The sequence below is a fragment of the Lethenteron reissneri genome, chromosome 33 (genome assembly GCF_015708825.2).
Source record: "Lethenteron reissneri isolate LAM-NWPU_2019-01 chromosome 33, ASM1570882v1, whole genome shotgun sequence".
Taxonomy (NCBI): Eukaryota; Metazoa; Chordata; class Hyperoartia; order Petromyzontiformes; family Petromyzontidae; genus Lethenteron; species Lethenteron reissneri.
Genome location: NC_083811.1, coordinates 2,310,747 through 2,330,031, shown reverse-complemented (window position 1 = coordinate 2,330,031; position 19,285 = coordinate 2,310,747). Strand labels below are relative to the sequence as shown.

The 19,285-nt window shown below is 53.1% G+C and overlaps 1 protein-coding gene across 1 annotated transcript; it reads right to left on the bottom strand.

Annotated features, from left to right (window-relative positions):
* Positions 1–1,554: 1,554 nt before the first annotated feature.
* On the bottom strand, positions 1,555–17,520 carry LOC133350188 (uncharacterized). Its single transcript, XM_061564284.1, has 3 exons — positions 17,275–17,520; positions 6,902–7,139; positions 1,555–3,825 (listed from the first exon to the last, which is right to left on the bottom strand). Exons 2-3 carry the CDS (start codon positions 7,130–7,132, stop codon positions 2,989–2,991), a joined length of 1,068 nt encoding a protein of 355 aa, XP_061420268.1. The 5' UTR covers positions 7,133–7,139; positions 17,275–17,520; the 3' UTR covers positions 1,555–2,988.
* Between the last annotated feature and the right edge of the window lie 1,765 nt (positions 17,521–19,285).

The window sequence follows — 19,285 nt, the reverse complement described above, 5'->3', positions numbered from 1 at the left end:
AAACTGAACTAATGGAATTCAAGAGGACCTTCAGAATCTCCGGAAGTCTGTACAGCTTCGCAACCCGGCCCTGTGATCAAGCACAAGCCCTCAAAGCGCCCTCATTCAATCCCGAAACTTGGTGGAGATCAACCTGAGACATTGCAAATGTCCCGAACGAGCACTTAAATTGCTGACCCCACAGGAGACCCTGCTTTCAGTTTTCCCCATAATTAATGGATCCTAGATTATTAACGGAATACTGTATAGGAAACGTGAGCTGGGTTTCAAACAGTACGGTAAAACTTCAGAGACATAATAGTGCAACTGCCCGCTCCAATCATTCGCCAGTCGCGTTTCAGATATTCACTTCGAGGCTATTCCCGAAGTTGTTCGTCCGCTGGCTCACTTACTAACCTCGACATGAACACATCCACATTACCAGCCAACTCCTTGCCATACGAAAGAAAGCAATCGTGAGTACGGTCATATTTCTGTCTGTGGAACTCGCTTTCCTACATCTTTTCCCAAGTTCCAATAACCTTGCCAATGTCTATAAAAGTTTAGTTTGTTTATGTGCCTGGCTATATCAGTGGTCTTCATTGCTGGTCACCATGCATTACAGACTCGGGTCTCGAGTCATAATCTGAGACAAAACACGGAGCGGGCCACATGCCAGACAAAGTCAATCCCATCTTTACGGCTGTATGAACGCACGCGTGGGTAAATTAACTAACGAGTAGAAAATATTTGATATCTTATAAAAGAAAAGTAAAAGTGATTTCCTGTTCAAAAGGGCATTGAGGCAGTGCTCATCTGTTCACAGCACTGAGCTAGGAGTGGAAATTCCACTTTCCCATGACGAGGGCGAGTCTATTCATAGGAGAACCCCGTAAAGCGGTGCTCACTTTATTGACCCTGGAAGAATGGTGGGACCCGAGTCAAATAAGTTCATGAAGCAGAATACTTTTTTTTTGTCAGTACAGAACATCTCTCTTTTTTAAACAAATTTATTGTAAATGTGGGTACATTCAATGCGCTCAATTACAAACGTGGCCTTAAATAAAAAATACTCGCGTATAAAACCAGTCCTCCATTCCATTTTCACAGCCTTACATAATGACTTATATATTTTATCATCGAAGTAGAAAGGATAGTCTTCATTTTTCGATTTAAAGCTTTCGTGACTGCAGGGATTCATCTTCTTGGTTCTTTCGGTAAAGTCACGTAGAAGGGAAGTAATAAAATAATAAAAATTAAACATAATAAAATAATATATGCTCCAAGCTCGTGTGCTGCTTCATTCAGACTCTGTCGCCTCGACGGACCTGGTTTTCACCTGAGGACGGCTGCTTGCGTTGTGGCCGAAACGTCGTGTAAATTATTTTATTATGTTTAATTTTTATTATTTTATTACTTCCCTTCTACGTGACTTTACCGAAAGAACGAAGAAGATAGTCTTCATATCATTTTAATAATTTACAGGCCATGTGAATACGCTGCTGAATGAGGGCCTCCTCATACTTTGCTGGTTACGCGGGGGGGGGGGGGGGGTATTGTTTGACCATACTTCACCATACTCGTCAGTGCGTGTCGGTGTAAGGTTGGAGCGCCCCAGGCCTGGTTGAGTTCTCGCTCGCCGTTGATTTTTTGTTACTTTAACCTTTGGCTTTGAATCGAACTCAGGGTGGCTGGATTTAGAGCGCGTCTCGTTCACCACCACTATTTGATGCAAGAAAAAAAGAGTTTTATTTGTTACAAAACATATTCCCTTAATGCATTACAATAATGCATGAAAGTGCAACGTCAACAATTCTTGTAAACATCTCTCCCAAACACAGACCAAGCCGTACAATTTATCTGTAAAATCAGTCGCAATATAAAACCTTACGATCCATTGCAGCCTTCGCCAGTTCTTGTTAACCCACGTGGGTGCCAAACAATGGCTTGCGTCCCTTGTAAGCCAATGCTTACATCTCACAATAACAACACAAAACATTAAGTAAAATAAAACACTGATATGATAAAAAGAACGAGCAGTGAGATCCGTCTTCAGTTCGTTTCTCTGTATTATTATTTTATTATTGGTCAGTCTTTCTTTTAATGAGAATATGTCTTTTATAAAAAATATATGTGGACCATAAACAATAGATAATAATGGGATCTTGCTAAACTCTTACGAGCTCTCGTAAGATCGTGCAAAAGTCTGGGCTGCACCGAGCCTCTCTTGTGCCGCTAAATGGCAGCTTTCCTTACTTTTTGTGAGCTTTGTTTAGTTTGGTTCAGTTCACTTTAAAACAGAAATGTCTTATTTTACAGACACTGGCTTTTTTCACGATTCCACGCAATCCAGGCAGCATTTATTTGTTTAAAAGACAGGGCTCGTGTCCACTCCCCCCCCTCTCATGTCCACATTCACGGCCACTCCCAGTGCCACTCCGCCAGTCGCGTTATAAAAATTGGTAAAAAAAAAAATGCAACGCTTGAAAAAGTCACGTGATCGCCGGTGTGGAAGGCCGGGGTGAGAACGCAGGTCCAAGCCGCGTGGTCTCTGCTCATTCTTCCGATTCTGGTGCCGCCAATGATGATGAAGATACTGCATAGACTGTCATCTCTGGATTCTGGATAGACTTTCAATCCTCGATAGATTCTCAGCCCTGGATCCCGCATCGATCCTCAACTGCAGATCCTGGATAGACCCTCAGTTTTGAATCTGGGATAAGTCTTAATCTCTAAGTCCTGGCCTCCTTAATAAAAAATAAAAACCTGATCCCTCTCCTGCCACAACCCACGTCCACCAATTGTCCCTTAAGCAGCAGGCCTAAGAAGACTCTCCATCATCACGACAACTGTTCCCCCGCACACCGTTCCGTCATGTCTGACGCGGTAGCAGCGGTCGCGGTGGAGTGCAGAAAGAATCATCATGGTCAGGGATCGAGTCAAAGGTCGAGCATTGAAAGTGTGAAATCAGAGCCAGAAGTAGGAGAAAGGAGTCTCCCCCACCAACGGTCATGGCCGGCACACGTAGAGGCGCTTGGAGACCTCTGTCAGGAACTGCTGGAACCTCTGGAAGAGGGCGAACATCACGATGCGGCTGTCAGAGGATCCGTGCAACGAGGTCGCGTGTTTCACGTGCGATGGCAAACAAGGCCAACGTGATTGAGACTTCTCGTCCGCCTCCTCCTTTTCCACCTCCTCCTTCCGATGCTTCTCCACCTCCGAGTGTTTATCATCCGCTTGCGGCCGCCGCCGCCGCTGCTGCTGATGATGATTTGTTCGCCGCCACTGCTCCTCTTCGGAAGTCGCAGTGACGTTCCTCACGTCCGCGATCCCGGCCTCAGTATATTGTTCCCCTCTTAAATGATTCAGCGTGGGCGCCGTCGATGCCGCGCTGGTGCCGGCCACCCACGCTGCCGCCGTCTCCGTCCGATTCCCGACTCCCGGAGCCTCCGTCGCGACCACCACGGAGTCATTTGCGCTCTCGCCACCGCTCTGTGCCTTCACCGTCTTATTTTCCGTCTGCTGCTGCTGCTCACCCTCCTTCCTTCCCACCGCCGTCGTCACCTCCGCCGCCGCCGCCTCCACATCGCCCTGCTCCTCCCCGCTGCGGGGGGGCGGGAACGGCGTGTCCTCCAGCAGCGCCACGACGGCGCGGCAGACGACGCGCACCTCGGAGCCGTCGGGCAGGTGCGCCCGCTCGCACAGCGTGGCGATGAGCGCGCTGTACAGCGCGAAGGCGCCGCTCAGGTGGGACGGCGACGGGACCGCCTCCGCCCGCCGCACGCAAGGCTCCGCCGCGGAGAGGACGGCCACGTGCTCCGAGATCTCGACGTCGGCCATCCCTTTCTGCGTGTGACGGCGGCGGTGGCGGCGGTGGCGGCGGTGGCGGCAAACAAACAGAACATAAATGATGAGCAGGGAATTTGTTATTTTTTACAACATACAAAGGCGACGTGTCTGGTGGTGGTGGTGGTGTCCTGCGGCTGGGCACGTAGCCAAACGAGTGCGCTGCCTGCATCCTCTATCTCTTTATCGTCTCCGTTTGCAGCTGCTCGCCGCCGCTGAGACACGCCGTTTTTTGTGCCGCTGCTGTATCCGCAACTTTTTCTCCCCCCCCCCCCCCCCCGCCTGTGCTCTGTCAGTGCGGTCAGCTAATTTGCGAATGGCCCGTGGACTGAAATAGTCATTTCCATAGGAAAGGATTAGCAAAAGCCCGAGCTAAGAAAATCCATATTACCGCACTTTTTTTTGAAACGTTTTGCAAATGGCTTTTAAGAGTTGGACTTCCTTTAGACCATGGTAGACTTGGGAAAATCTGGTTGCTGCTGCTGCTCCTAGTGACAGCTTCCAATCAGATCACATAAGGAGGTCACATGATTACCTGAGGTTGCGTGCTCTGTTGACCAATCAAACTCAGTTTGATTGTTCTGCACGGGCTCGGACCAATGTATCTCCCGACTGATCTGCCATACGACTGGGGTTCATACGCCAATCTCTTCAGAGCAGGACCTACGACCACTCTGCAAGCCTCGGCTCTTGCGCTCGACGCTGGGATTCGGGCCTTCTCAAGTGATCCAGCATGCTACGAGCCTCAGTGTGTTTAGGAGGGAGTGCAAGACTCACTATTTTCTCACGGCTATTACTAAAACTTACTTTTGTCTTTGAATTTTATTTTAGTCGACAATGTTTCGATACTCCCTTGAGTGGAGGTGATGTCACATTTAAAATAAATACGGTTACGGTTTACGATAGCAAACGTTGTTTTCATAGGCTCGGCAAACTTAACGTCACTCTATGCCACCACCGTACCTAGTTGCCATGGTTTCTTGGAGTGATCACGTTGCTGGTGATGACTGCTGGCAATGACTGCCCTAAAATTGCCCTTGTGCATCATAACCTTGAGCAAGGCTGCATCACTGTAGAATGCGATTCCCCTTGGAAAGTTTAACACGTAAGCTTTCGCGAGCAATATTGTCCATAATAAAAAAAAACAAATGTGGGTTGGATTGCGTGAATGTAAACGTGTCGTTAAACCTGCCACCACTTGACACAGCCAATTGGTAAGGTTTGTCACGTAAACAAAACGTGGCAATTAGTTACTACTTCACACCGGTGTGCTGCAGAGTAAACACACAACATTCGCCATTCGAGTACAGCGCTTCACCAGTGATTACAACCAGCTTCATCAGGCGATAGCCAGATTCGTACAAAAGTCCTCCCATTTCGGTGATGTCATCACTATGGGCCTATCAGGTGCGAAGTGATGTCATCATTTCGCACATTCACTGGGGATGGTGGCGTTGCATTTGCAGTCGTGTCTGACTGCCAGGGAAATTGTCCATCCGTCTCTCTCCATGTCTGCCCCGTTTGTTTCTTTTCACGTCAGTTTTCAAGTTTTATTCTCTCCCACAGTCTTTTTTCCCCGACTGGCAGACGAATGCCCTGGATAGCTCTTGCAAGCGAGACTCATCCTGGTCCCTTCGAGTTCTCACCGAGACAAACAACATCAACTAAGCTGAACTCTGCATGTACGACCCTGCATCTAAGCCTCTGTCTGTCTCTCTAAACTTTTAAATATCCGCCCGATTTGAAGCCAGAACTGATTTTGCGCGGCGTCTCAGATATGAAGTCGAGGCGGGTAAGTTACTGTCTGAAATTAGGGCCAAACCCGTTCGATGATATCAGCAGTTTTTGTTGTTGAAATTTCATCACGAGTTTCAACGTCCCGTTTCACGTTTCCCCTTTCGGACGCGTCCGCCGGGGTTTCGTGGCCGTCGAGACCGGCAGCATGACTCGGCGTCGAGTCCGGCGATGAGTACGAGGAGTCATGCCGAAGGCGTGACGGTTCACAAATTGGAGCCCAGCAGCACAACATTGACCTCGTGCCAAGGCCACACCCCGACATTTAAATAAATAATCATCGGTTTAGAACATAAAATAGATTAACAACCATTGGCTGTGGTCTGACCCGAATAGTGTTGGTTTGACCAAAATGAGTTCCTAAATGGTTTATCTGCCCACAATTAATAGCTGGAAACATCTGCCACAACCGCACATAGTTTCACCGCGACCACAAATATCCTCCCCACAAATCTTTTCACCATAAATGTCTCTCAGCCAGATGTGCCCTTGCTGCGATGAATTCCCATCTTCATGCCCACCTGCCTCCAACACTCTTACAGCGCAGGACACAATCCTACTGCCACTGATCTCACAAAATAAGTCTGTCCCACCAATAGTCCAAACCTAAAAACAGTGATAAAACCAGTTTTTTTTTTTATTTTACCAGGTAAGGCCCACTGGGCCACGTAGTTCTTTTTCAGAAGCGACCTGGCTGTCACAAATTATAGCCCAACGAAGTGGCCTGCCCCGTGTGGACATGTATAGCAGCAGCAGCAGCAGAATACTCTAAAAGCACGTTTCTAAACATTACGCCTGATCAAAAAATCCTCTCGTCGCCCACCCCTTCTGTCCCAACTCTGCCGACCAACGGCATCGGTAGTCAGCGACTGGCAAGCTGGGGTCGTGGTGGAGGGTGAAGATTTTAACGGAGATATTGTGAAAGTTTATGGCTGTTTGTAGTGGTGTCGGGGGTCAAGTTGGCTCAGCGGTAGCGCGAGCGTCTCACAATTGGAAAGTTACAAGTTCAAATCCTGCCGCTGTGGTCGCTAAAATACCTACAAATTTGTGAGGTTGAGCCAAAGGGTTGTTCTGTGGAATCTGGAATTTCCACCACTGGCTCAGGGCTGCTGCAAGCAGGCGATTGAGCAGGAAATCACTCTTGAGTGGTCACAGTACCGGCTCACACGCAAAGAGAAATATCCCCAATATAGCCTTGACAGACTGACGCAAGTGCTGTTAGCGAGCACCTGTCGCACACGCGCACACACAGAGTCACGTACACACACACTGCACTACTCACGAATGCCCGCAGAACCCGATCCGCGTTAAACTGCAGCAGCCCCATGTTGCCGCGGATGACCTTGTGCAGATCGGCCGATATGCACGGCTCCGACGAGGTGGATGAAGAGGACGAGGGAGAAGATGACGATGGCACGGAGGAGGCGACGGGCAGAGGGGCAGCGCGCGCTGCCAGGAGCGACAGGAGAAGCGCGGCGGCAACACCGAGCTGAGCGACGCGGGCTGTGCCCATGCTTCTTCTACCACCGGGGAGGAGGGGGGGGGGTCACGGGGGTCAGGTGGAGAGAGACACGAGGCGCAATGTCAGCGAGGCACACACGTCCCATCATTGGTGGCGGGCACGCACCAGGGGTCGCCATGTGTTGTACGTTGGAACTTCTTTCGCACCGTACGTAGCCAACCGCGCTAATCGGAGGTATTGTGGGCACGGGGCTGCAATGCGAAGCCAGTAGATAGCAGCGGCTGAATGCCCCCTCCCTCACCGCATGGTGGGTTTTCTCCGGTTTCAACATTCCTCGTGGTTCCAAATTCAAACGTTTTGGATTGTGGCTAGGTCGTGCGCTCAGGCTCGACTGTGCTAATTGTCATCTTTTTAGCCACGACAGAGATCGTTGCCGATCCTTTTGCGTCATTTGTAGGTGGCCGGGTGACTGGATTCAGGCAGCAGCGAGTGGTCTGTGCTCACACCAGCTCCACGGTGCAGTTCGTTCAGGATCCCAGACACCGATGACTGCACACGGACGTGTTTAGATAAAACGTGGGTCTGCACTTCATTTGGCTGAATTCCAGCTCCGAGAATTAAATACTGCTTTTAGTCCCATGCGACAGTGCTCCCCTCTCCTACTTGCGTGGACCAGACGTCGCTTGCAGGGATCTGGGAGGTAGCCCTGCTATATCCGCTTCTGCGGGTCATTTTTCTAAAGCATGGGTTGCACTGTTCTGTGAGAGACGTCGATGGCACAATCAGGACAAAATTGTGGAAACAATGAGAGTCGTTTTAAACAAAGATTCCCCCCCCCCACCCCACACACGCATACAAATTCGTATCAGTCACCGACTCACGGTCGTTGCGTACATCAGTATCGAATTGCATCACAACACAGACTTTCCAGCACGTGCGCGCGCACGCGCACGCACACTGCCACACCGGATGATGACGATGATGATGGCGGCGTGACAAGTTTGTCAAACAACGTTCCGAAGATAAACTGTCGAACGCGCACTATCTCTGACCGCGCAGTCTCCCCTCGTGTCTACGTGAGCCTCATTCAGTTGCTAAGCGAACATTGCAAGGCACAAACTAAATAAACGGACATCACTCCTCCTTCCTCCATGCGTCTCTCCGCATTTTTTTTTGTTGACAACCCTTCACGAGCCACTCACTGCCTTCGTCTTCGGGTACATCTTAGCAGCGCGAAACACAAGCAAACTTTAGGCCGGTGTCAAGTTCATCCGCGTCTCACCAAAGCAGCGCGGGACTTGCGTATGGCGTCGCAGACTTGCAAGCGCGTGCGCGCGCACGCAACCACTCCGGACGGCGGCGGTGTGACTCGTCAATCTATGGGTGTGCGCGGGTAACCCACCAACGCACACGCGGACCCTTGCACACAATCACGCCGTCTCCTGCCGTGTCGGCACGAGCCCCTGTTTTTCAGCCGGCATCGGCATCCCCGACGAACACCGTTGGGGCACGAGTTAAGAAGGAAACAGCGGCGGATTGATTGCAACGTTACAGAGCGCGAACGTGGCCTGGCGTTTGCGTTGAGCGCTGAGGATTGTACGATTGTTTTTGGACGAGGTGGTGGGGATGTTGTTGGGGGAGGGGGGTTTGGGAATGATTGTGAATGTTTTTTTTGGGGAGGGGGGGGAGAGTAGATCTGGGGCCTCGTGTTGAGTAGCCGAGGGGGTAATGAACGTTATTAATTAAAGAGGGGGGGGGGGCAGTGAAGGTTCAGCGCCAAGCTCCCCTCTCCTCCACCCTGCCAACGTCCACGAGTACCCGATGTTCCAATGCCCCTCCGGGACGCAGAGGCAAAGACAAAGGTCCCCCATACAGGCACAGCACGCTGGGGGCAAGTGCCGTTATCGGGTGCCTACTAAGGCCGTCACGGCGCACTAGAGGAAGTGTGGTCCAACATCACGCCCGGCCGCATTTGTCTCTCTACACACCGCACCTGGTGCTCATTTTAAGGCTGAGTCGACCGAGGGAAGGCCCAGGACCGGTTCAGATATTCGCCGCTGTTATTGCTCGTGAGTGGGGGTCGAACTTGGTTCGTCGGGGTTATAGTGCAGTGCGCTAACCATTGTACAGATACAAGATTCCCTTCATAGCCTTTAGGAGGCTGTCGGGGCAAGTGATGTGAGCGAGTAGCCTAAGGCCGCCACGGCACAGGATGAGGTGGCTGGCCAACACCACGCCCGACCACCTTTGTCTCCCCAGTGCTGATGATTTTGCACCACACCAGCGACTCACATCTAAGGCCGGGTCGAGCTAGATTTACATTGCACATAAACACGTGCAGCCATAAATACACACGTTCACGCGGCCATACAGATCGAGGGAATCTCACAGAGCGCATACACTTGCACAACGCATACAAATGCATACACAGGGATCGATACGTGCGCATGCAAACAAAGATGCCCCTGTAGCCTTCCACAGACTGTTGGGGCAAGTGCTGTTCGCCGCGGCTCGACGTGCACGCGCACGCGCGAGCCCGCACGTGTCCTGCCCAACATCCACGGAGGGCTGGGGTCAGCACGTGCGCGGCTCCCCCCCCCCCCCTCCTTCCCCACCAAACCAATAGAAGCACCGTCCAAAAAACAGCTTTGACTAAAGTCCCGAACCAACCCCCCAACCCCTTTGGGAGCTCTCCAACTGTTCCCAGTCCACAAGACCCTGAAACCCAGAGTCATGACACGTGCTTTGTCTATAAAGGATTGATCCCATGTGGCCATTCTCAATTTGTACTTCCACGTTTAAATTAAATGCATGTCTTGGCGACTCGCTTGACTCTTCTCCGTCTTATTCTGGTAGCCTCTATTGCACTTTTGCTGGTGATGTAATTTGCTCACCCACAACCCCGACTGGACATCTGTGAAAAAGAGCTTCATCAGATTCCTCCTCCAGGATCAATAAAGATTCCGATTCGATGGCCGTGCACGTGTCTGTGTGTGTACAATAACCTTAATAGGTGCTCGCTAACAACCCCCAACAGCCCATGTCAGGGCCACCCAGAGGTGATGGTCGTGGGGGTTGTGCAGGGAAAGGGTCAAAGAGGAAATGTTCTCAAGGCCTAGCACAAGAGAGGGCCCCACAACGGCCCGGCGCATGGTGGAATAAGGGAGGGGGGGGCACGTGGCATTCTGACCTCTTGACCTCGAAACGGCTGTGGTCTGTGAAAGCTGCATGGGGGATCTCCGTCTACGAAATATGTTCGTGGGGTACGTAGTTGTATGTGTGCGTGTATGTGTTATGAGGGTTTTATGTGGAGCAGTAGTGTAGCAGTTAGCGCTACGAACCCGGTGAACCGAGTTCGATTACCGCTCACGGCCAACACCAATTGACGATTATCTGAACCGGTCCTGGGCCTCTTGCCCTAGGTCGATTCGGCCTCAAAATTAGTACGTAGTGCGATCTGTAAACATTGCCACAAGGGAGACAAAGGCAGCTGGGCGGAGTGCCTTCATAGGTGTTCGCTAAAAAGCACTTGCCCCAAAAGTCTGTAACGGCTACACGGGTGATCATTGTCTTATGGTAGTTTTAAAGTCACGTGGCTGGCGTATGTATCAGGTAGTCACCGCTCGACCTAGCGAAGGCCCAGAAAAGGTTTAAGGAGAGGCGCGACTCGCCACTACGATGTCAGAGCCGTGGCCCAGGAATCGAACTCCCTCCCGGTGGCCAGCCTGGTGGGCTTGGCATGCTGCAACATCTGCGACATGCAGGCCCGCCGCCGTGTGTGAGAATGCGCGTGCGTGTGACAACATCAAGGTTGAAAAGTAGGTCAAACTCCCCAACCCCCGTTGAGGGCAAAGACCCTAAACCGCAATGGCCCGAATAGTGCAATATTGAGTAAGACTAACTCCAGGGGTATATCTTTGTGAGGAGGAGTGGAGGGGGAGAGAAACGGGGGGTGGGTGGCGCGTCCCCGTCACGTCTCCCACGTCCAGTAACGGAAATGTCACGTTTCCTCTGCACATCCACTGCTAGATGAAGACCTCCGCGGGATATCGCGGAAACGGGGGGGGGGGGGGGGGTGGGGGGGGGGGGTACTGGTTTAATTATACTTGGCCACGCTGATCTGTGTCGGTTTGGTGGCCCTAGGAAAAGTCACCTCCTAGGACCGGTTCCGGCTGTCACTGCCAACTGATGCTGACCGGGAATCGAACCCAGTTGGTCCGGTCGACAGCACAGTGAGCTGGGCACTTTGCGTTTGAATCGTGAAACTGAACCGCGCAAACACGTGGACTCAGAGTCGCGTGCGTCGTCGCGCGCCCATCATCCTTCCTAGGTCGATAAAGTCGGGGCGATTGCATTGCCCCTGGGGTGGCCTCGGGGGAGCGACTTCTCCGATTTCCTCTCGCAGGAAGCCAAAACACGCGTTCAAGGATTTGGCCAAACAATCGCGGTGTAGCAGCACCCTCGTGGCAAGCGAGTCTCGAGACTCGGCAAGGCGGTTACAAGGCGAAAATTAACAACGCCCGCATGAGACAAAAATTACAAAAAGTGTGAACCTTGCGTTGGCGGTGATGCGCTAATGTAAAAAAAAAAATCACGGCACATTGGTCGATAACACCGCCCTGAACGTGAACACAAACGCCGTTATTGAGGGAACGTGTCCACATCTCGATTCCCATACAAGCGTCTCAATCAACGCTTTCGGTACCCGCGCCGGGGGAGTCGATCTGCCACGACTCCCATCCCTCCATGTCACGCGGCACCTTCAGAAGAGGGAGGCGATGTCAGGGGAGGGTTGGCGGCAGGGGGGGGGGGGGTTGAAGGGACACCGTGGGAATGGCGAGCGATGTGGTGAAACCCCGCGACTCTGATCATTCTCATCTTCTCTACCCACACCTCTTCCTCCTGCTGCCCTCCACCCGAGACGACTCTGCCGCTATGCGCCACCTCCCTCTTCCACGAACCTTCCCCCGTCCGACCTACCCCCCCCAAACCCGAACCTGGACTGCAATCCTCAAGCTGCCGACAGGGAATCCCGAGCAAAAGAGTCCGACCATCTGTGTCGGGAGCAGAAACCTGCGTGATGATACAACCTCGCACGGTGCCTTTGCTCATCGTACAATCACTGCTGCTATTGCACAGTGAGTGAGTGCGCGCGCGCGTGCGTGTCCGTGTGCGGGTGTGCATGCGCGTGCGTGTATTCGTGCGTGCGTGTGGCGGAGGAGGAGGAGCGGTCGTGCAGTGGTTAGCGCACCGCCCTACCGAGCTCGTCACCTCCCCCCCCCCCCCCCCCTGTTAGCACGGTTGGCTACGTACGGTGCGAAAGACGTTCAATGTACGTCCGCACAACTCGACGAGCCGAGTTCAATCCCGGTTCACGGCCCAATAATTGGCGAATATTTGAACCGATCCTGGGCCTCCCCTAGGTCCTGGTGTGGTGGGTGCGTGTCAAACATACGGAGCAGCCAGTCGGCCGTGGCGCTGACCAAAACACCAACCCACCCACTCGTACGCCACATTTGCCTGCTCCACGGCACTTGCCACATGAGCCTGTTGAAAGGCTACAGGGGGCATCTTTGTCTTTGCGCGCGGGAGAGAGAGAGGGAGGGAGGGCGCGTCCCGTTACTAATCGCGACGTCAACACGAGTCGCGGCGTGGCGCTGGAACGCGCTGCGTGCGTGCACCGAGCGCGCACGAACCCGCGAACTCGCCTGGACCCCGAATACCCACACGGAACCCCCCCCCCCCGTCATCTTCAGTTACCCCCCCCCCCGGGAGGAAAAACAAGGCCCCCGATGCCCTTATCGCGGCGAATTCTGTTATCCACTGCTATCCTGCCGCCCAATCGTTGGCACCAGTCGCATCATGAGCAGCAGCAGCAGCATGAGTAGCAGCAGCAGCATGAGTAGCCGCAGCAGCCGCATGAGTAGCCGCAGCAGCAGCATGAGTAGCCGCAGCAGCAGCATGAGTAGCAGCAGCATGAATAGCCGCAGCAGCAGCATGAGTAGCAGCAGCATGAGTAGCCGCAGCAGCAGCATGAGTAGCAGCAGCATGAGTAGCCGCAGCAGCAGCATGAGTAGCAACAGCATGAGTAGCCGCAGCAGCAGCATGAGTAGCAACAGCATGAGTAGCAGCAGCAGCAGCATGAGTAGCAGCAGCATGAGTAGCCGCAGCAGCAGCATGAGTAGCAGCAGCATGAGTAGCCGCAGCAGCAGCATGAGTAGCAGCAGCATGAGTAGCAGCAGCAGCATGAGTAGCAGCAGCATGAGTAGCCGCAGCAGCAGCACGAGTAGCAGCAGCATGAGTAGCCGCAGCAGCAGCATGAGTAGCAGCAGCATGAGTAGCAGCAGCAGCAGCAGCATGAGTAGCCGCAGCAGCAGCATGAGTAGCAGCAGCATGAGTAGCAGCAGCATGAGTAGCAGCAGCAGCAGCAGCACGAGTAGCCGCAGCAGCAGCATGAGTAGCAGCAGCATGAGTAGCAGCAGCAGCAGCATGAGTAGCCGCAGCAGCAGCATGAGTAGCAGCAGCAGCATGAGTAGCAGCAGCAGCAGCATGAGTAGCCGCAGCAGCACCATAATCATTATCAGTAGCAGCTGGAGCGGCAATATCACCAGCGTCATCAAATACACCCATCATCCCCTCCTACCCACACACAGAACACCGTCTCTTCCACAGTTTCCGTGTTGAGATAAGTGGAAACAGCAGCATCATCGGCTGCAGCATCAGAATTAGTAGCAGCAATACCATGATCAACATCAGCAGCAATATCAGCAGCAGCAACATTAGCAGCAGAAAGATCAGCATCAGCAAAACAAATATCGCTAGTGGCAGCAGTAGAAGCGTCACAATTATCATCAACAGCAGCAGCAGCCGCTGCAGGCAACAGTAACATTGTCGCTGTGGAGGTTCGCCACATGTCCCACTGTAGACCAAACCCTGGAACATATTCCTCAGTCAGCACGAGCTCTCTGTGTGCAGTGTCCTGCGATAAAGTTACAACAACAGCAATACCGGTGAAGTTACAACAACAGCAATACCGGTACCAGACGTCGGGTGGAAATCGATTCCTGCCGCCCGAATACAGAAGCCAATTCCCCACTCCCGGATCCTGGGCAAACCCAGGCAGGTAGCAACACTTTCCTTATAAGCAGCAGCAGCATGAGTAGCAGCAGCATGAGTAGCAGCAGCAGCATGAGTAGCAGTAGCAGTAGGAGCAGCATGAACAGCAGCAGCATGAGTAGCAGTAGCAGCATGAGTAGCAGCATAAGCAGCAGCAGCATGAGTAGCAGCAGTAGCAGCAGCAGCATGAGTAGCAGCAGCATGAGTAGCAGCAGCAGCATGAGTAGCAGCAGCAGCATGAGTAGCAGCAGCAGCATGAGTAGCAGCAGTATGAGCAGCAGCATGAGCAGCAGCAGCATGAGCAGCAGCAGCATGAGCAGCAGCAGCATGAGCAGCAGCAGCATGAGCAGCAGCAGCATGAGCAGCAGCAGCATGAGCAGCAGCAGCATGAGCAGCAGCAGCATGAGCAGCAGCAGCATGAGCAGCAGCAGCATGAGCAGCAGCAGCATGAGCAGCAGCAGCATGAGCAGCAGCATGAGCAGCAGCAGCAGCATGAGAAGCACCATCAGCATGAGTAGCAGCAGCAGCATGAGCAGCAGCAGCAGTAGCAGCAGCATGAGTAGTAGCAGCAGCAGTAGCAGCAGTATGAGCAGCAGCAGCAGTAGGAGCAGCAGTAGCTACGAGTAGCAGCAGCAGCCGCTATGAGCAGCAGCAGCTATGAGTAGCAGTAGCAGCAGCTATGAGTAGCAGCAGCAGCAGTAGCAGCAGCATTAGCATGAGTAGCAGTAGCAGCATGAGTAGTAGCAGCAGCAGTAGCAGCAGCAGCATGAGTAGCAGCAGCAGCATGAGTAGCAGCAGCAGTAGCAGCAGCAGCATGAGTAGCAGCAGCAGCATGAGTAGCAGCAGCAGCATGAGCAGCAGCAGCAGCATGAGCAGCAGCAGCATGAGCAGCAGCAGCAGCAGCATGAGCAGCAGCAGCATGAGCAGCAGCAGCAGCATGAGCAGCAGCAGCAGCAGCAGCATGAGCAGCAGCAGCAGCATGAGCAGCAGCAGCAGCAGCAGCTATGAGCAGCAGCAGCAGCAGCTATGAGCAGCAGCAGCAGTATGAGCAGCAGCAGTATGAGCAGCAGCAGCAGTAGCAGTAGCATGAGTAGTAGCAGCAGCAGCAGTAGCAGTAGCATGAGTAGTAGCAGCAGCAGTAGCAGCAGTAGCAGCAGCAGTAGCAGCAGCAGCATTATGAGTAGCAGTAGCAGCAGCATGAGTAGCAGCAGTAGCAGCAGCAGTAGCAGCAGCATTAGCATGAGTAGCAGCAGTAGCAGCAGCAGCATGAGTAGCAGCAGCAGCAGCATGAGTAGTAGCTGCAGCAGTAGCAGCAGCAGCATGAGTAGCAGCATGAGTAGCAGCAGCACCATAATCATTATCAGTAGCAGCTGTAGCGGCAATATTATGAGCGTCATCAAATACACCCATCATCCCCTCCTACCCACACACAGAACACCGTCTCTTCCACAGTTTCCGTGTTGAGATGCAACTGCATTTAGACGCTTCAACAATTCGAAATGGCATTCTGTCAGCATGATCAGCGTTGACACCATAAACCACCACCAACCCCGACACCATCAATGATCGCTGTCATCGTCACCGACACTACTACCACCATCACCCACCGCACCCATCACCTTTACAATCACCTACGCAACCATCATCATCACTACCGCCACCATCAACACCACCACAATCATCAATCGTCCCCATCTACATTACAACCATCATCTACACTACCATCACAGTCATCAGGATCTAACACTATCATCTTCACCCCTGGACAAACATCACCTACACTTCCATCATCATTATCATCATCACCACTTCCACCCGCATTTACATCATCATCATCTACACTACCGCCACCACCACCAACCACTTTCATCATCTACACCACCACCAACCACTTTCATCATCTACACCACCACCAACCACTTTCATCATCTACACCACCACCAACCACTTTCATCATCACCACCACCAACCACTTTCATCATCTACACCACCACCAACCACTTTCATCATCACCACCACCAACCACTTTCATCATCTACACCACCACCAACCACTTTCATCATCTACACCACCACCAACCACTTTCATCATCTACACCACCACCAACCACTTTCATCATCTACACCACCACCAACCACTTTCATCATCTACACCACCGGCCACCACCAGGAGCACCACGTGCTCGCCAATCGCCGCATGTAACCACGTGCGCACTGCTGCTGCCGTGGCTGCTGCCCCAAGTACCGTACCCACGCAGCCCCCCCCCCCACTACCTCGCCCATGGATTCTCGCGGTGGCCAGACCTGGAGAGCAGGCGGGGCAATGCTCAGCACGGACGGCGCTCCGCCACGTGAGCGCCTCAACCCGCTGACCCCCCTCCCTCCCTACGCCCCCCCCCCCACACACACCTCCCACACCGGCTACGTTATCTGCAGGGCGAGAGAGAGATGCAAAAAAAAGACCCCGCGAGCAATTAAAGCCGCGCTCTTGATGTGTGATGTGTAACAGTGTAAGTAATCCAGTTTTCAATCAGTGCTCTGCAAAAGCAACACGTGCGCACGCGGGCTGCCACTGAACCTGTGTTCAATCATGTGGGGTGATGTGTGCGTGTGTGTGTAAGCATGTGTGTGGAGTTACTGGAGCTGTTATACAGAGCACGCCAACCTGTGGATCGAGGGTAATCATCATCATCATCAGCAGCAGCAGAGGCAGTGGTTGCGATGGCGTGCAGCAAAGGCATCACCACCACCATCATCATCCCGATCATTAGCACCATCACCACACAATGCAAACCTACCACACCTGCATCATCATCACTACCTCCACGATAAGAATAATCTCCAGCAGCAACATCCACTCAACCATAGCAGTAGCAGCAGAATAAGCAGCATTCAATAGCTTCACCACCACGATCACCGTCAACCTCGGCAGCAGAACTATCACATGCATCATCATCAACATCTCAGCAGCATCAACATCCTCATCTCAGCAGCATCAACATCCTCATCTCAATAGCTGCACCATCACAATTTAACGTCATCGTCACAACCATCATGGTCACGCCGCGCGTGTGTTACCTGGGTCATCGCACGCTTCATCACACTGCGTGACACACTGCGCCTCGCGACCTCAGTGACCCCGTGCTGCTGCTGCTGATGCTGCTGATGTTGCTGCTGATGCTGCTGCTGCTGCAGGAGACGCCACCAGAACGTGACATCAGCATCAACCCTCCCTCCTCCCCGACAGCGCTTGAGGGTCAATGCTCGCGAAACAATTGTAAATAAGGATAATTAGTTGCGCATGTATATAATAACAAACGCCAACAAAAAAAATAGAGCCGTACAAAAAAATAACTACCGAGCGAGCTGGCGGGCAAGCAAGCTGCTGTCGGGCTTGCGGTCAAATTGACTCGCAAATGCGCAGGGGGGGGGTGGATGGGGGTTCAAAAGTTTCAGCGGCTGCTCATAGAAGGAGAAAGAAGGAAAAGGCTCGAGCGAAACAAATATCCACGCAGGCCGGCCACGGCGTGTACCCCACGAGACTAACCGCACGCCAATTAGAACTGCGAGCTGGGGAAGAAGAGAGAGGTCAGAGAGAGAGAGAGCGAGCGAGCGGACAGGCTGGGTGGGGAGTGAAGGGAGGGAGGGGACTAAAAAGAGGGGAGGGAGGGAGTCGGAGTTAGTTGAGGGCTGGACCGTGATAGGGAGAGGAGGAGTGAGTGGTGGGATGGGGGGGGAGTTGGGAGGGAGGGACTGAGGTAGGGTCAGGGTGAGCTGCATTGATAGGAGAGACGAGGAGAGAAGTTTAGTGGCGGGTTCAGTGGCAGTGCTGGCTGCTGCTGCTGGTAGTAGTGGTGGTGGTTGGTCGTGGTTGTAGGTGTTGTAGGTGTTGGTGGTGCTGCTGGTAGCGGTGGTGGTGGTAGGTCGTGGTTGTAGGTGTTGTAGGTGTTGGTGGTGCTGCTGGTAGCGGTGGTGGTGGTTGGTCGTGGTTGTAGGTGTTGGTGGTGCTGCTGGTAGTAGTGGTGGTGGTTGGTCGTGGTTGTAGGTGTTGTAGGTGTTGGTGGTGCTGCTGGTAGCGGCGGTGGTGGTTGGTCGTGGTTGTAGGTGTTGTAGGTGTTGGTGGTGCTGCTGGTAGCGGTGGTGATGGTTGGTCGTGGTTGTAGGTGTTGTAGGTGTTGGTGGTGCTGCTGGTAGCGGTGGTGGTGGTTGGTCGTGGTTGTAGGTGTTGTAGGTGGTGGTGGTGCTGCTGGTAGCGGTGGTGGTGGTTGGTCGTGGTTGTAGGTGTTGTAGGTGTTGGTGGTGCTGCTGGTAGCGGCGGTGGTGGTTGGTCGTGGTTATAGGTGTTGGTGGTGCTGCTGGTAGCGGTGGTGGTGGTTGGTCGTGGTTGTAGGTGTTGGTGGTGCTGCTGGTAGCGGTGGTGGTGGTTGGTCGTGGTTGTAGGTGTTGTAGGTGTTGGTGGTGCTGCTGGTAGCGGTGGTGGTGGTTGGTCGTGGTTGTAGGTGTTGTAGGTGTTGGTGGTGCTGCTGGTAGCGGTGGTTGGTCGTGGTTGTAGGTGTTGTAGGTGTTGGTGGTGCTGCTGGTAGCGGTGGTGGTGGTTGGTCGTGGTTGTAGGTGTTGTAGGTGGTTGTGGTGCTGCTGGTAGCGGTGGTTGGTCGTGGTTGTAGGTGTTGTAGGTGGTTGTGGTGCTGCTGGTAGCGGTGGTTGGTCGTGGTTGTAGGTGTTGTAGGTGTTGGTGGTGCTGCTGGTAGCGGCGGTGGTGGTTGGTCGTGGTTGTAGGTGTTGTAGGTGTTGGTGGTGCTGCTGGTAGCGGCGGTGGTGGTTGGTCGTGGTTGTAGGTGTTGTAGGTGTTGGTGGTGCTGCTGGTAGCGGTGGTGGTGGTTGGTCGTGGTTGTAGGTGTTGTAGGTGTTGGTGGTGCTGCTGGTAGCGGTGGTGGTGGTTGGTCGTGGTTGTAGGTGTTGTAGGTGTTGGTGGTGCTGCTGGTAGCGGTGGTGGTGGTTGGTCGTGGTTGTAGGTGTTGTAGGTGTTGGTGGTGCTGCTGGTAGCGGTGGTGGTGGTTGGTCGTGGTTGTAGGTGTTGTAGGTGTTGGTG

Bases quoted from the DNA above. Each gene is read 5' to 3' on its own strand.
- LOC133350188 (XM_061564284.1), bottom strand. From the start codon at position 7,132: ATGGGCACAGCCCGCGTCGCTCAGCTCGGTGTTGCCGCCGCGCTTCTC. The intron at 3,826-6,901 runs GTGAGTAGTGCA...CGTCACACGCAG, and splicing joins ATCGGGTTCTGCGGGCATTC to AAAGGGATGGCCGACGTCGA.